This window comes from Mustelus asterias, chromosome 13 (assembly GCF_964213995.1).
Source record: "Mustelus asterias chromosome 13, sMusAst1.hap1.1, whole genome shotgun sequence".
In the NCBI taxonomy this organism is placed as follows: Eukaryota; Metazoa; Chordata; class Chondrichthyes; order Carcharhiniformes; family Triakidae; genus Mustelus; species Mustelus asterias.
The window spans coordinates 16444868-16462892 of NC_135813.1; the positions used below are offsets into that span (position 1 = coordinate 16444868).

The 18025-nt window shown below is 45.1% G+C and overlaps 1 protein-coding gene and 1 pseudogene across 8 annotated transcripts in view; one reads left to right on the forward strand and one right to left on the reverse strand.

Annotated features, from left to right (window-relative positions):
* The first annotated feature begins 1510 nt into the window (after positions 1-1510).
* Positions 1511-18025, forward strand: part of garnl3 (GTPase activating Rap/RanGAP domain like 3) — a 443046-nt gene continuing 426531 nt past the window's right edge. For 6 of the 8 annotated variants that reach the window (XM_078226417.1, XM_078226422.1, XM_078226420.1 and 3 more), the window contains exon 1: positions 1608-1974. Coding sequence is in view for 3 of the 8 variants with exons in the window: in XM_078226421.1 (XP_078082547.1) it covers positions 1922-1974 (53 nt within the window). In the remaining 5 variants the exon portion in view is untranslated. Of the gene's footprint in view, positions 1975-18025 lie in introns of all 8 variants that reach the window. The other 2 variants (XM_078226419.1, XM_078226423.1) reach the window with 2 other exon arrangements.
* Positions 16340-16552, reverse strand: LOC144503181 (U2 spliceosomal RNA; annotated as a pseudogene).

Genomic DNA, 18025 nt, shown 5'->3' on the forward strand with positions numbered 1-18025 from the left:
CAGCGCCAGGGACCCGGGTTCGATTCCCAGCTTGGGTCACTGTCTGTGTGGAGTTTGCACATTCTCCCCGTGTCTGCGTGGGTTTCCTCCGGGCACTCTGATTTCCTCCCACAGTCCATCGGTGGATTGGCCATGCTAAATTGCCCCTTTGTGTCAGGGGGTCTAGTTTGGGTAAATGCATGGGGTTACTGACTTAGGGTTTGGGTGGGATTGTGGTTGGTACAGACTCGATGGACCGAATGGCCTCCTTCTGTACTGTAGGGATTCTATGATTCTATGAGATCTGAGGTTTTCGCAGCCTCAGCTGATGCTCACATTCTGTCTTTCCTCTTGGGTGAGCTTTGTCTGTTTGTTATTGTGGAGGCTGGTGACCAGCCAATGAGGTCTCATTCTATGGCAACGGAAACCATGTTGTGGAAGGAGAGATGGAGGCTGGTCAGCATACACTGAAGTGTTACTCACCCAACCATCAAAATGAGCAAGGATACAGCAGTAAGGATGGAAAATAGATGGATTAATTGACACTTTGAGTGTGATGTCCAATTTTGTTCACCAAGGCACAAACCTAGAGGCAATTCTTCAAAGAGTCACAAATCTGATTCTGATCATAGGGCTGAGAGGTTTGGTGTTTTCAGTCCTTAATGAGGATGACTGAGAGGTGACCATATCGAAATATACCTGTGACTACCCCCCTCAGTTTTATTTATTAATCTTTACCAGATAGTAAACAGTAAGGAACAATACAATCTCGATCATTCCTTTACTCAACTTTGGAGTAGAGCAATGGGACAGGAGTTCAGGCTAGGGCACAGCAAATCAAAGAATCCCTACAGTGCAGGAGGAGGCCATTTGGCCCATCAACTCTGCACTGTCTCAGTGACAGCGTATTTTACCCCCTATCCCTGTAACCCCCACACATCTACGAATCCACCTCACCTGCACATCATGGGACACTAAGGGGCAATTTAGCATGGCCAATCCACCTAACCAGTACGTTTTTCGGATTGTGGGAGGAAACCGGAGCACCAGAAGAAACCCATGCAGACACGCGGAGAACGTGCAAACTCCACACAGGCAGTGACCCAAGCCGGAAATCAAACCTGGCTTCCTGGCGTGGTGAGGCAGCAGTGCCACTGTGCCACTGTGTTGTTTAGGCAGGATAAATTTGATTTGATTTATTATTGTATTGGGATGCAGTGAAAAGTATTGTTCCTTGCGCACTATACAGACAAAGCATACCGTTCATAGAATATATCGGGGAGAAGGAAAGGAGAGGGTGCCAAGCACGGTTTAAAACGCATGGGAAAGTGGAGGAAAATCCCCCTGGAATAATGTAAGAAGCAGTTAATCGTCCTGATGGTGGGATTTGTAGGGTCTTCCTGTCCCACTCACCTCAATTGCATCAATCTGGTGAAAAAGATACCGAGGACAAATCCTGAACTTGGTGCGCTGTGTGAGCGCTAGGACCCGGCAGAGTGTCTTTCTATCTGCAGTTGGAGCTCTTGTCCATCTCTTATGAGTGAATTGCAATTTGCAGACAGTGCAGTTCTGGCCCCTCTCTCTCTCTCCAGTTTAAAAGGCAAAACAGCGCTCGCCAGGGACTGGCAGAGTAAAAGCACACGGGTGTCTTGACTATGCAGTTAAAAAAAAAATCTAATTAATCATCAGGTTATCTTTTCATTTTAGTTCTTTTTGTTTCTTAGTCCAGCGGGACTTGAACTCAAGATTGTTTTTTTTTTGGTGGGCTACAAAGAGTGGATTGAGAAGAGACATCGCACAGAAGAAGAGGTGGGGGGCTTGACTTGTGTTAGCCCCTAGTCGGGCTGGCCGGCTGGACAGTATCATCTATGCAGCTACTGTGAATCATTACTGCTGCTTCATCGCTGGAAAGTGGGGGCACAAAAATAAAGACCCATCGAAAATGCGGAAGAGGGCATTTCTCTTGAGAAAAGGCTGCAGCTTTGAGATACAGAGGTATGGCACTAACTGTTTGTGGTGGTGGGGTGTGTGTGTGTGTGTGTGTGTGTGCAGGTGGACTTAAGATGCCTGTAGCTTTCCCATTAGACCACTCAATTTCTGTTAACTGTTGCCAGATTCGAGGAGATCTTTCACACCGCCCAGTTTGGAGTTGCTTTAGATGCTGCAATCCTTCTGATAGAAATGATCTCTTAAAAAAAAATAATTCCCCTTTCCCGTGGAGGGAGGCGGAAGTTTGTTTTTTCTCTTTCCCCCCCTTAGATTCATTGTAATGATCGTGAAATGGAATGTTAATATAAATGTGTGTGTTTGGGAAACGAGTAACCCATTCCCAGATCTTTATTCTGAACGATAGATGGAGACAGACACACATCAGGGGGGTTGGAGTGACCTGACTGATAAAACATGAAATAAAATAATAATTACGGGTGTGCACCTGCCTTATTTTTTAATAGAGAGAGGCTTCTCAGGTCGAAACCCAGTAAAGGAGGAATGTACAAATGTGGTTTGTAAATGGAAGAGAAGAAAGATCCTTAGCATTTTGAGTCAGGTTGCTATTGCTGCCCCTGTATTTAGAAATAGTTTTCCTTTTACACACTGTGCAGGCAGCAGCAGAGTGGAATAATGCTGGTTTTGTGTTCTTGACTAAACCCGGGGTAATAATCAGTGTGGATGCTACACATTCCGGTTCTGCCTCTCATTCTGCTCACCTTTAAATAGATTTCAACACGTCTTATATGCGGCGCACTGTCTTCTTCACATGATACTTGTTTTTCTTTGCTGGGACTGTGTGTGTAAAGAGCCTGGTTGCGATACTAAGTGAACGATTTTTTACCCCCCTCTGGGGGCCGGAGTTAGTGCGATAATCTCACACAGGAACCTGATATAAGCCAACTAGGGAAAAGCTTTGGCAGACTCTGTAGACAAGGGGGTGCTCCTATGTGGTGTTCACCATTCACTACCCCCTCCCGTTTACCTTGCCACAGTTATCTACGGTCCTTAAAAATCACCCCATTTAATTTACAAGGGGTTCCATATTCTGAAGACACGTTTAGCGCCCGGTTCGATTCCCAGCCTGCGTTGTGCCCCAGTGCATCACATAATCAGTTGTCTTTTTGTTTTGTAATCCCATTTACAGGGCATTGTGAAATCAATCCGTACTATCGATTTACAGAATGTTTCTGAGGGTGAAAGTACTGGGTAACTGGCCACACGGCCGCTGATTTAACTGTATTTGCTCAGGTTACACTCAAATAAGAACATAAGAACATAAGAAATAGGAGCAGGAGTAGGCCATCTAGCCCCTCGAGCCTGCCCCGCCATTCAATAAGATCATGGCTGATCTGACGCAGATCAGTACCACTTACCCGCCTGATCCCCATAACCCTTAATTCCCTTACCGATCAGGAATCCATCCATCCGCGCTTTAAACATATTCAGCGAGGTAGCCTCCACCACCTCAGTGGGCAGAGAATTCCAGAGATTCACCACCCTCTGGGAGAAGAAGTTCCTCCTCAACTCTGTCTTAAACCGACCCCCCTTTATTTTGAGGCTGTGTCCTCTAGTTTTAACTTCCTTACTAAGTGGAAAGAATCTCTCTGCCTCCACCCTATCCAGCCCCCGCATTATCTTATAAGTCTCCATAAGATCCCCCCTCATCCTTCTAAACTCCAACGAGTACAAACCCAATCTCCTCAGCCTCTCCTCATAATCCAAACCCCTCATCTCCGGTATCAACCTGGTGAACCTTCTCTGCACTCCCTCCAATGCCAATATATCCTTCCTCATATAAGGGGACCAATACTGCACACAGTATTCCAGCTGCGGCCTCACCAATGCCCTGTACAGGTGCATCAAGACATCCCTGCTTTTATATTCTATCCCCCTCGCGATATAGGCCAACATCCCATTTGCCTTCTTGATCACCTGTTGTACCTGCAGACTGGGCTTCGATACTAACCCATCAGGTTGATTTGCCAACAATATTCTGGGATGCCCAGGTATCACAGAACCTGTCCATTTGCCACTGAAGGTGCCCCTTGGCAGTTTGGAATGTGAGTGTGGCATTGTCAGTGTAGAACTGATGAGGACCTTTACTTTGGACTTCAGGCTAACACTGCTGGGCAGTTTTCTGTTAGCTCTGCTATGTAAGCAGACACCTCTGATCCCCTGTAGATGACCTGAAGGGCATAAACCAAGCAACAAAGAGGAAAACAGAAAATGCTGGAAAAAATCTCAGCCGATCTGATAGCATCTGTGGAGAGAGGATAGAGCCAATGTTTCGAGTCAGTCTGAAGGGTCATCCAGACTCGAAACATTGGCTCTATTCTCTCCCCACAGATGCTGTCAGATCTGCCGAGATTTTCCAGCATTTTCGGTTCTTGTTTCAGATTCCGGCATCCGCAGTATTTTGCTTTTAACAAAGAGGATACTTTGCCAAAGAATGTCGATGCCAGAACACGGCCCTGTTTGACCCCACTGCGGATCTCAAAGGCTCTGATGTTCCCTCATCATAGCTGACCTTACCCATCAGGTTGTCCTGGAAAGAGGAGATCACAGTGAGCAGCTTTGGCAGGCAGCCAATTTTCTCCAGCCGCTTAAATAGACATGGCTGAATGCCATGTGAGATCTTTGGAGGCAATATATGTAAATATATATTTATATATTTATATATGTTCGGTTTGACTATCAGCATTAGGAAGACTTGTCTTGGTCCAGGATGTTGCTGTACCCGTATCCATCAGTATTGACAAAATGATGCAGAGGTTGTTGATGGATTCACATATCTAGGCTCCACAATCACCAACAATCTGCCACTTGATGCTAAAATCAACACACACATTGCACAAGTTGCAGCTGTTATGTTCAAGCTGAGTAAGAGATTGTGGAACTGAAGTAACCTGACTGAGAATGCCAAACTGTGGGTCTACCAAGCCTGCATCCTCAGAGCATTCCTCAACGGTGGTAAGAGTTGAACAACATTTGTTAAGCAGGAGAAAAGGCTGAACCGTTTCCACCTTTGCTATGCCAGACATGTCCTCGGCATCTCTTGACAGGCCAAGGCTACCAGCTCAGAGATCCTGGAGGGTGCTAATTCCATCAACACACACTCATCACTAAACCAATGTTGTCTGTGGTGATTGAACCATGTTCATTGGCTTGATGAGGGCAGTACACCCAAAGCTCTTCTGAACGGTGAACTGGCCATTGGGTCACAACCTCGAGGGCATCCATACCTCTGCTACACGGGTACCCGCAAGCGAGACATAAAAATGGAGGAAATTGACATTGACCAACTGGAAGACAGTTATTGACAACCATCATCTCTAGAGACTGACTCTTTGGAAAGGCATTAGGAGAGGTGAACAGAAACAAAAGACTCAGCTGGTCGAGAAGAGGGTCCAGAGAAAACAGAGGCCAGTGAACCGTGTACCCTTTTGACCCACTGTCTTCCTTTGCAGTAAATACAGCAGAGACTGCCTTGCCTGAGGCACACAAGGCTTTACAGAGTTGACCACCATGGCACAAAGCAGCGTCTTATGAAACAGAAACATAGAAACTAGAAGCAGGTGTAGGCCATTCAACCCTTCAAGCTTGCTCCACCATTCATAATGATCATGGCTGATCATCAAATTCAATATCCTGATCCCCCCCCCCTTGCCCCCCATATCCCTTGATCCCTTTAGCCCCAAGAGCTAAATCTAATTTCTTCTTGAAATCACACAACGTTTTGGCATCAATTACTTTCTGTGGTAGTGAATTCCACACATTCACCGCTCTCTGGGTGAAGAAATTTCTCCTCACCTCAGTTCTAAAAGATTTATCCCTTATCTTCAAACTATGACCCCTAGTTCTAGACTCCCCCACCATTGGAAACATTCTTTCTAAATCTACCCTGTCTAACCCTGTCAGAATTTTGTAAGAGGGTTGCCACTGAGGAATATCTCGGGGATAGTAAGCGATTGGACAATAGTCACAAAGTGTAAATGGAAGTGTTGAAGAACACTGCATGACTCAAAAAGGATGCATTCACAACTCTGTGTAATGGCACCAAGTGTTGCTGTTTTGGATACATATTGGTCCAGAATTTCCTGGACCGCTCTTACACCACATGCTGAGTAGCGACTTGCCCAAATTTCTTGAAAATTGAACATGTATTGATATATGAGACAAATGGAAATTATCAAAAACAATTGGAGCTTGAAGAAACATCTGACATTTTTAGGTCTTTATCCTAATGATGGATGGACATTGCTTGATGAAGAAGCCCTGATTTTCTGCTGACTGTGTTTTAGGCTTTGATAAATTCCATTCTCCGCTGAGACAAATTACAAATGTTGGCCCAGTTGACAAAAACATATGTTTGAAGGGGGACCCTGCAGCTTTAGGTCCACTTATGTGCATTCTAAATTCTCCCATCAATTTCTATTTCATTCCTAGCCTGCAGACTGAATCTACGTTGAGTGTACTCAGGCCCCCGGTGCTTTTGAAAAATAGGGTCTGGAGGGATAGAGAAAAACACTTATTTTCCCTTCTGTTCCTGCTATTGTGGATTTCATCCTGAACTGAATCAGATAATACTTTGAGCATATGTTGTATGTAGTTTTATTGCAACCATGCGGCCCCTGCCAATACTGCCATTTACTTTTTATTCACTATGAATCCTCACAGTGCCATTAGTAAATATAATCCTGCAAGAAGGTCAGATAGAACAATGCTGAATCTGGGCTCCTTTACTTACACTGTTGGAGAAGATAAGCTTGGTGGAATTGGGGCTTTTACACTCATCAATCAAAATGTGTTTTAGAAAATACAATTGTTGCAGTGTTTTGCTTTTTAATGGAACACATTCCCAAGCTATTAAAGAGCATTCCAAAACATAGAATGTATGGAGATCTTAATCAGGAGAATAAAGAAAAAAACCCCACCAGAAACAGTGAATTCAGATCCTGCCAGGTTTGAAATTTTGAGTGTAAATTCATTCTGGTTCGGAACAAGTGTAAGATGCAGGAAGCTTGTGTTCTCTGGGCTTCTGCATGGGTGGAGGGGCAGAGCTATGTTAACAAGCCTGGTAGGGTTTCAATGAGTATTACTCAGGAGTGGTACATGTGTTTGAGGGGATTGGCACAGTGATGTTTAAATGTAAAACCAGCTTAAACCCTGTGCAAATTTCCCCAGGGGGAAAAAATATATTAGTGCAACTTTATTCTTACGCCATATTTACAGGATAACAGTTCAGGAAAATCTGGACCATTTTTTTGTACAGAATGCTGCCTGTCCAAGGAACCCCTCATAAATTAAATGGGGTGATTTTTAATGACCATTGATCATTGTGGCAAGGTAGTTTACTTAACAAAGAAGCCTTATCTTCTCCAACAGTGTAAGTAAAGGAGCCCAGATTCAGTATTGTTCTATCTGACCTTCTTGCAGGATTATATTTACTAATGGCACTGTGAGGATTCATAGTGAATAAAAAGTAAATGGCAGTATTGGCAGGGGCCGCATGGTTGCAATAAAACTACATACAACATATGCTCAAAGTATTATCTGATTCAGTTCAGGATGAAATCCACAATAGCAGGAACAGAAGGGAAAATAAGTGTTTTTCTTTATCCCTCCAGACCCTATTTTTCAAAAGCACCGGGGGCCTGAGTACACTCAACGTAGATTCAGTCTGCAGGCTAGGAATGAAACAGAAATTGATGGGAGAATTTAGAATGCACATAGACGGACCTAAAGCTGCAGGGTCCCCCTTCAAACATATGTTTTTGTCAACTGGGCCAACATTTGTAATTTGTCTCAGCGGAGGATGGAATTTATCAAAGCCTAAAACACTGTCAGCAGAAAATCAAGGGTTATTCATAAAGCAATGTCTAGTCAGTTAACACTGCCTAGGGTAGGGAAAGGGAAGGCTTTATTAGAAAGAGGCCCTTCAGTCCACGGTGTGTGCGTTGGCCATCATGCAACTATCTATTCTAATCCCATTTCCATCACTCAGTCCATTGCCTTGTGTGCTATGGCGTTTCAAGTGCTCATCTCAATGCTTCTTAAATGTTAGTTCTATTAACTTCTGTTTCTTAATAGTAAAGAAAGAGTTGCATTTATATGGCGCCTTTCATGATCTCCGGATGTCCCAAAGTGCTTTACAGCCAACGATAAATAATTGGCTCATCCAGGTTTGTGCCAATGGCGTGTAGTAGCATCATTATATGACCAATCAAATTAATTTTCCTAAATTAAAGTAAATATGAAAGTGGCTTTGCACCAGCTACGATGGCGGCATGGTGGCACAAGGGTGGCACGGTGGCACAGTGGTTAGCATTGCTGCCTCACAGTGCCCGGGACCTGGGTTTGATTCCCAGCTTGGGTCACTATCTGTGCGGAGTCTGCACGTTCTCCCCGTGTCTGTGTGGGTTTCCTCCGGTTTCCTCCCACAGTCAGAAAGACGTGCTGGGTAGGTGCATTGACCATGCTAAATTGTCCCTCAGTGTACCCGAACAGGTGCCGGAGTGTGGTGACTGGGGGATTTTTACAGTAACTTCATTGCAGTGTTAATGTAAGCCTACTTGTGACACTAATAAATAAACTGAACTTAAAGATCCAAATTCATGTTTCAGGAAACCACCAAAATTGTTGAAGAGCTGCCTCGATCAATAAGTATCAGGTGACAGCGAGTTGGAGCATGGTATCAATGATACAGTGTGAATGGTTCTCCAACAATCACTATGATTAAGGCTTTTGTCCAGGCTGCTGTAGGAATTGCTACTACCCTAAATAGAACTCACTAAAGATGAGGGCATTACCTGATTTTTAACAATGCAACTTACCCACTGCTCGAAGCAAAATAAAAGCTGTTTTTATATAGGAACGGTTTACCAAAGCTTTGAACTAAGTTGGAAATATTTTTTAAAAATTTTTTACTCCATCCTTAAAGTTACAAAGCCGATGTTCAGAGTAAACCGGGCAAACCCAAATCTATCTCCTTGCTTGCTCCAAAAACCAACCTCAAATTCGGGGCGGCACGGTGGCACAGTGGTTAGCACTGATGCCTCACAGCGCCAGGGATCCGGGTTCAATTCTGGCTTCGGGTCACTGTCCGTGTGGAGTTTGCACATTCTCCCCATGTCTGCGTGGGTTTCCTCCACAGTCTAAAGATGTGCGCGTTAGCTGGATTGGCCATGGTAAATTGACCCGAGTGTCAGGGGGATTAGCAGGGTAAATATGTGGGGTTACAGGAATAGGGCCTGGGTGGGATTGTGGTCGGTGCAGACCCGATGGGCCGAATGGCCTCCTCCTGCACTGTAGGGATTCTATTCAAATTCCAATTGAATCCAATTCAAGGTCCTGAGAAAGAGACAAACAAGATCCAAGCTGACAAAATAAAACATTACACCCCATCTTGGGACTGACAGCACAAGTCATGAGCTGACTCGAAATGTCAGCTCTTTTCTCTCCTTACAGATGCTGCCAGACCTGCTGAGATTTTCCAGCATTTCCTCGTTTGGTTTCAAATTCCAGCATCTGCAGTAACTTGCTTTTACCCCATCTTGGGTTTGATCTGAGCCAAAAGGCCGAGATTTCGGCTAATATGGTTTGGATGCAACTCCACACTCAACTGCCAACTAACTGATGCTGTTTTATTCACAATTATGCTTATTGGATCCTGGGCCAGTCATGCTCCTGTCAGGCTGATGTGTTCTGGATGGTTGAACGATTCTTTTGGGCAGCGATTAATGTGCAGCTGGAATTAGCTGAGAAAAGATACGTTCCTATAAACACATCCAGCTTCACCTCTGCAGCTGTGAGTGAATGAAACTCGTCCATGAAGCGTTAATGTGGAGCGTGACTTGAGCTGTCAGAATAGAAGATGATACGTCTGCCATTGGGTTACCGGAATAGACGGTTTTTAGCCAAAATTAGAATGGACCTGAACAAGAAAGCAGTAGGTTCACACATGGTAACAAGACACAGCTCCTGTCAGCCAATCAGGAAGAAATATTAATGGCATTTGTCAGTAGTTTTGGCAGATAAGGAACTGAGAAATGTTTCTGTTACTTGTTAATCACAATGCTACCAAGTGACTCTGCAGAGAATTTCACATCAGAGAAACAGGCCATTCGGCCCGACATGTCTCTGCTAGCACAAGCCTTCTTGTAACTCATTTCTCCTCGCCCCAGCAACATCTCTTTCTATTCCTTCCTCCCTAATGCGCTTATTTATGTACTTTCCCTTCAATGCGTCCATGCTATTTGACTCAACTACCACGTATGATAGTGACAATCAGATGTCCCCGGGGACAGACTCGGGGATCAGAAAGTGAGGGGCTTAGGCCAGATTGTGTTCTCTCTCTCACTGTTTCTCCCTGTTAGAGTGAATGCATTTTCAGAGGAATTGATGGTGTAAAGGTAGGAGGGGAGAGTCGATGCCGATGACACCGTGCCTATCGCAACAAATAGAATCATAGAATCCTTACAGTGCAGAAGGAGGCCATTCGGCCCATCGAGTCTGCACCGACCACAATCCCACCCAGTCCCTATCCCTGTAACCCCAGGTATTTATGTCGCTAATCCCCCTAACCTGGACATCTGAAGACTGGTGAAAATGAATCGATGTAGTTGTCAGAGAGAGTGGTAGATATGGGCTTATGCTTACATCACTGCAAGAAAACGTATGCTTAGGGCGGGATTTCCCAGTCGTGCTTGGGACCAGAAATTCCCACCTCAGGTCAATGGACCTTCTAATGCTCCGTCAAATTTTCTGTCCCGCCCATGATGATTCCCACGGATCGGAACATTTACGCCTATGTTAGTGACAAAGGGAGAGGACAAGCTGGTATTGTCACAGGGCAGGGTGGGGGCAGCTCAAACAGCACAGTTCCACAGGGTGGTTAACACTGCTGCCTCACAGCGCCAGGGACCCGGGTTCAATTCTGGCTCTGGGTCACTGTCTGTGTGGTGTTTGCACGTTCTCCCCGTGTGGGTTTCCTCCGGGTGCTCCAGTTTCCTCCCACAATCCAAAGATGTGTGTGTTAATTGGATTGGCCATGCAAAATTACCCCTTAGCATCAGGGGGACCAGCTGAGGTAAATACGCGGGGATAGGGCCTGGGTTGAATTGTTATTAGTGCAGACTCGATGGGCCGAACGACCCCTTTCTGCACTGTGGAGATTCTATGATATAGCACTGACTGTCCTCTTACCACCTTTCAATAAACAGAAGGTGTTTTGAATTATTCTTTTAGAATAAGCTGTGCCATATTTCCCAACCATAGAATCAATCATAGAATCATTGAAGCCCAGCAGTACAGAAGAGATCATTGAGTCTGCGCCAACTCTCTGACAGAGTATTTTACCCAGGCCCTCTCCCCCAGCCCTATCCCCGTAGCCCCACACATTTACCATGGCCAATCCATCTAACCTACACATCTTGGGACACTAAGGAGCGACTTACCATGGTCAATCCAATTAACCCACACACCTTTGGACTGTAGGAGGAAGCTGGAGCACCCGGAGGAAACCCACACAGATACGGGGAGAACATGCAAACTCCACGCAGTGATCTGAGGCCAGAATTGGACCCGGGTTCCTGGCGCTGTGAGGCAGCAGTGCTAACCACTGTGCCACCATGGCCCCTTGGTTTTTCTGTGATTCAATTTCTACAAATAATCCCACAGCAAAACCCAAGGGGGGAGGGGTTAACTCAAAAGGTTAGTTTATTACAGACATCAAAAAAAAACACCAAAAGGATCGTCCGTTTCTCACTCCACATTCATACAGCAAAGGGAGGGAGAGAAAAGGAAGTTACACAGTCCACAGAGAAAATGAACATTGGTTCACATGAGTTCAAGAATCCAGAATCAAAGCCCGGTGTCTTTGGCAGCGGTCAGCTGGCTGGAGACTGGTGGTGTAAGATTTGCTTTGCCAGTGGTGGTGATGTCACTAGATGAAGCAGGCAAGCAGAGGTTGAATCAGTTTTGTGGGCGATAGTACAAAATCTTCAGAGCAGAGTCAGGTTAGTTGTTCAGCCTGGCCAGAGCTTGCTTCTGTATGGCCTGCCACTTGGATGTCCAATAGCAAACTGGGGTACGCAGCTTGAGGAATAATATTAACCCCTCCAACAAGCCAGAGTCTTTGGTCATGTTAACTTACTTCTCCACAATGACCTCAACAAAGGGGGTTTATCCAGTGTCTGGAAATGAGCTTTTGTCCAGGACTGATAACATCTCAGTCATCATGGGTTGAAGGAGGTTGCTATTTGTTGAGGGTCTGGTGTTTGGGAAATCATTACCTCCATAGACTCCGCTAACAGGGGGGTGGCCTTTGTGTAGCTCTCTTCAAAGTTGGTCCGTGCAGCCCACAGTTTGTCTGGTTGAAGCTTCTCAGGCGTAATGAGCTGTGACATTTTTGAAACAGAGAATTGAAGTCATTTGTTTTGGTGACTCACAGATAGAAGGTCAAACCTCTTAATTGTCTTCATTCAGCCAAAAACTCCAGGTTAAAAATAAGAAATATCAGTACGAATAAGGTTTATAAACAAATGTACAGTGTCAGGTTTTGTTCCGTAACAGTGGCCTGAATTTTATGCTCCTCCCCGGTGGGTTTTGAGGTGTTAAGCGGTGGAGGAGGGAGGGTGGGGAGGGCCAGAGTTAGGGTTAGGCCATTTGGCCCATCAAGCCTGCACCGACAACAATCCCGCTCAGGTCATAACCCCAAGTATTTACCCTCCTAGTCCTCCTGTCACTAAGGGTCAATTTAGCATGGCCAATCAACCTAACCAGCACGCCTTTCGGACTGTGGGAGGAAATCGAAGCCCCCCGGAGGAAACCCACGCAGACACTGGGAGAATGTGCAGACTCTAGACAGACAGTGACCCGAGGCCGGAATTGAACCCGGGTCCCTGGAGCTATGAGGCAGCAGTGCTAACCATTGTGCCACCATGCCACCCACATGATGAACCAAAGTGATTCACAAGAGAGGCAAATATTGCCGCTGAGTTCCATAATTAGATAATAGGACCAAAAGCGTGGTCAAAGTAATAGGTTTTAAGGAGTTTCTTGAAGGAGGATGGAGAGAGAGAGAGATAGGGAGTCAAGGAGGTGTGGGGAAGGCATTTCAGGGCTTCAGCAGCTGTAGGCATGGCAACCAGTGGTGGAGGAATTCAAGTTGGGGATGTGAAGAGGTCAGAAGTGGAAGAGTGCAGAGACCTCAGAGGGCAGTGAGGCAGGAGGAGGTTCCAGAGATAGGGAGGGCAAGGCCATGGATAGTGTTGAAATCAAGGATTTAAAAATCAGGGGATGAAGCTGACAGAAGCTTAGGAGTCACACTATTTATAAATAGGTCTTGCGAGCAAATACATAACCTCACATACAGCCAATACTGGGGGGTTTTGTAGAGGCAGATGTGGGTTCAGCCATTATATTCACAGAGTATCACGAGTGGGTCCATTCACATTGCAATACCCTCTTGGTCCCATATCAGTGAAAGAAAGGCTTGTTTTGATGGCTTTGCCAGGAACTGATTTCAGAATGATTAGAGAAACGTGACTAATATAATCCACATGCAGTATAACCACACGGTGACATGAGTAGCGGGTTAACCTGAAGCTCTGGCAAGGTGAACATTAATAACATTGTAGTTTTACCGGATGAAAACAAACTCTTTTAAAACAAGTATCGTCAACACCACAGAAACAGGTGATTTGCTCATTATCCTATTGTTGTTTGTGGGAGTTTGCTGACTGTAAATTGGTTCCGGCATTTTCTATATTATAACGGTGACTTCAAAAGCACTTCATTGGTTGTAAAGTGCTTTGAGTCACCCACTGGTCACTAAAGGTGCTGTATAATCATCATAGAATCATAGAATCCCTACAGTGCACAAGGAGGCCATTTATCCATCAAGCCTGCACCTGTAATACTGCCCACTCAGACACCATCAGCCACATAGTGACCAGTCCACACCTCTGCTCCAAGGCACGCACCGCCTGTACCCCATCCAGGCCCTACCCCCATAATCCCACATATTTACCCTGCTAATCCCCCTGATACTAATGGTCAATTAAGAACAGCCAATCCACCTAACCAGTACATCTTTGGAGTGTGTGAGGAAACCGGAGCACCCGGAGGAAACCCACGCAGACACGGGGAGAACATGCAAACTCCACACAGCCAGTGACCTGAGGCTGGAATTGAACCCGGGTCCCTGGCGCTGTGAGGCAGCAGTGCTAACCACTGTGCCACCGTGATGCCCTGAATATTAGTCTTTCTTTCATGTGTCATTTTGGCAGTGACAGCATTTAAAGTAAAAAGTTTATTTATTAGTCACAAGTGAGGCTTACATTAACACTGCAATGAAGTTGCATTGCATTTGAATGGCTTCAAAGATTAGCATCGTGAAACAGCCAGAGTAGGTAACCCAAGTGGGGTGAGTGCACTCCCAGCTTCTACTTGAAAGGGGACACATTGCTTAAAATTGGATCATCTTTTTACCAGGTCTGTTTTACTACTGAGAGACACAGGAGGTAAGGCTCCTGTGTAGAGGTTGGAACTCCCACTATCAAGCATGGCTTCCCTCCCTGGTGTGCTAGCACTAACGGGAAACATCCTGCATACCCCTGAACAACTCCATACAAAACAGCAACAGGAACATGGTCTTAACTTAGTTTCCTAGGCCACTGGAACTGTGCACCAACTTGTCAACTGGTCTGACTGCAGCAGTTGAGTAAGTGGCAAGCCTAACCTCATTGCAAGTAAGAAAATAGATCTTTGTAACAACCCCATCAAATCAGATTTAAAGAGGCAAATCTTTATCCTTTGCAATATGGTAAAATACGTGGAATGAGATGCACCTTCACCTTCGAGGAATAATGTTACAAAATTAGATGATGGGATTCCTCTGTGAGCACTATCTTACTAACCAAGTTGACCATGTTGAAGAATTGAGGAGGAAAATTCTAATCATGATGATGATGATGATCAGGGTAGATTACGAGTGAGTTTGGAATATTATCAGCAAATGTTACCTGCAGCTGCATTGTAACAAAAAAAAACTGAAAGTTCAGTTGATGTAAATCATGAAAGTACTTGACTAATATCATCATATGTTCATAAAACCTGACAGGCAATGGGTTCTTTATTGGATTTTGTTTTGCATATCTTCACAACAAAACTATTTATCTCCATGGGGAATGGTCGGGGGAGTGGAGGAAGGATTCCCGAGCTGATTATCAGCCCGTTAAACCACATTATGAATGCTCCTTTCATGGCCTAGTGGTATTATCGCTGGACTATTAATCCAGAAACTCAGCTAATGTTCTGGGGACCCGGGTTCGAATCCCGCCACGGCAGATGGTGGAATTTGAATTCAATAAAAAAAAATCTGGAATTAAGTATCTACTGATGACCATGAAACCATTGTCGATTGTTGTAAAAACCCATCTGGTTCACTAATGTCCTTTAGGGAAGGAAATCTGCCGTGCTTACCTGGTCTGGCCTACATGTGACTCCAGAGCCACAGCAATGTGGTTTGACTTTTAAATGCCCTCTGAAATCGAGATGCTCAGTTCAGGGGGTAATTAGGGATGGGGACCACATGACATCCCATTGTGACCACACTACAATAAACACAGGAATGGGAGACCTTCGAGTTTGTTACCTTCTGATGCTAGGTGAAGATTTATTGGAAAGTCTTAATCAATAAAGTCAGTCATTGAAATATCTTCGAAACCACTTCAATCTTTATGGGGCCATTTACCCATAGACTGGTGGCCTCTGCGGATTGTGCTTATTTAGTGAGTAACCACCTCAAGAGGTCTGACAACTGCTGATATTTTGTAATATACTGAAATCTTTTTTTAATTCATTGGACGTGGGAGTCGCTGGCTGGGCCAGCATTTATTGCCCATCCCTAGTCGCCTTTGAGGGGATAGTTAAGAGTCAACCACATTGCTGTGGATATGGAGTTACATGTAGGCCAGACTGGGTAAAGATGGCTGATTTCCTCCCCTAACATTAGTGAACCAGGTGGGTTTTTCCGACCATTGACAATGGTTTCATGGTCATCGGTAGATTCTTAATTCCAGATCTTTATTCCAGTTTTGCTATCAGCTGTGGTGGGATTCGAACCCGGGCCCACAGAGCATTACCCTGGGTCTTTGGATTATTGGTTCAGTGACAATACCACTATCAGTGTAAATTTGACTTTCCGCTGTTGCGTCAGACTTGTTGGTAGCTTGTTTTTTTTAAATACTTTTCCAATTCAATCAAATCAAATCCAATTCAGAGTCTCAACAAGTTGAGACATTTCAGATCCAGGCTGACAAGACAGGGCGAGCGACCAAACCACCCTGTCCTGGGCCTGATCTACATGAGCCAAGCTGATTGGAGAAGGGGGAGGTTCCTCCTCCACGACTTGAGCTCATTTGCATCTTAGCCAAAAGGCCGAGATGCCGCTTTAAAAAATTGCTTCATATGAAACATATGAAGCCTCAGTGTAACCTAATGACCTCAACCAAGTGCGGCCGACCATGGGCTGCCGACCATACTACACTTGATCTTAGCCAAAAGGCCGAGAAGCGATGAATGGTAGCTTGTTGTGAAAGATGAGAGAAGTCAGTGGTGAGGAATGCGATACCTCTATAATTTCCTTACTCACGGACCAGCATGAGGTACTTCCATGTCAGGGTTAGCATGACCGATGATAGATAAAGTTGCCTCTACTCTAACCCCCACACTGTGCCTCAGGCCCAACCACACGGAAAGGTGTTGCACAGAATGGTTCTTCTGAAGCAGCCTATCTGACATAGAATGCTGGGTTGGCACCCATACTGGTCAAATCGTAGACAGTTCTCTGCTGTTCACAGGGGACTAGGCTTGCAAAGGCCCAAAACTCATTCCAATTAAAGCAGAGAAATGATCCCATTGCCCTGAGGCGGAGTCAAGTCTACATAGCCCAGAGCTGAAGGGATATTGTGGCAACTAATTAGGGTCTTGTATATCTTCCTGTTTGAAACTCCACCTTTTTATCTCTGCTGCTTCATTCATCCTTTATTGCCTTGTTTGCTTCTTTGTCACCTTTCCTCCGATCTTTTTCAATTTGTGCCTCAGCTGAAACCTCAACTAATGCTGTTATGGAACTAGCTTCTCGCAAATATGCAAATTCCTTTACATCTTTTACGTCCTTTACAGGGCGGCATGGTGGCACAGTGTTTAGCATTGCTGCCTCACAGCGCCAGGGACCCGGGTTCGATTCCTGGCCTTGGGTCGCTGTCTGTGTGGAGTCTGTACGTTCTCCCCGTGTCTGTGTGGGTTTCCTCCGGGTGCTCCGGTTTCCTCCCACAGTCCAAAGAGATGTGGGTTAGATTGATTGGCCATGCTAAATTGGTCCTAGTGTCACGGGGACTATCAGGGTTAATACCGGTGGTTATGGGGAATAGGGCCTGGATGGGATTGTGGTCGGTGCAGGCTCGATGGGCTGAATGGTCTCCTTCTGTGCTGTAGGGATTCTATGAAATCTCCCCACCCTCTCCCGCACCCCCTCGTTGTTCAAATGGTCTCCATGGCAATCCATTGAAGATGAAGCTGTATCTTTTCTATTATGAGGTGTAAAAGTGTTACTGTGCATCGTAACTGGATCGTCATTTCCCTAAAACTTCTCTTATCCCATTAATCACAGCCTTTTTTGATAAATGTAAGGATTTTTACATGAAATAAACGTTAGAGTTGGGAGAGAGGTTTCAGAAACAAAAACAGAAAATGCTGGAAAATCTCAGCAGGAGAGAAAATTGAGCTAATGTTTCAAGTCTGGATGATGCAGCTGCATTCTCTCCCCACAGATGCTGTCAGACCTGCTGAGATTTTCCAGCATTTTCTGTTTCTGTTTCAGATTCCAGCATCCACATTATTTTGCCTCTATTTTAGAGAAGTTTCAGAATCCTGTCCCACTGTGCCATCTAGTGGCCATAGCATGCAGCTACATGGTGACAGTTGACATAGCAAAATTAAATTGGAAATGTTGACCTAACATCTTACAGTGGCAAATGTTAGCAGAAAA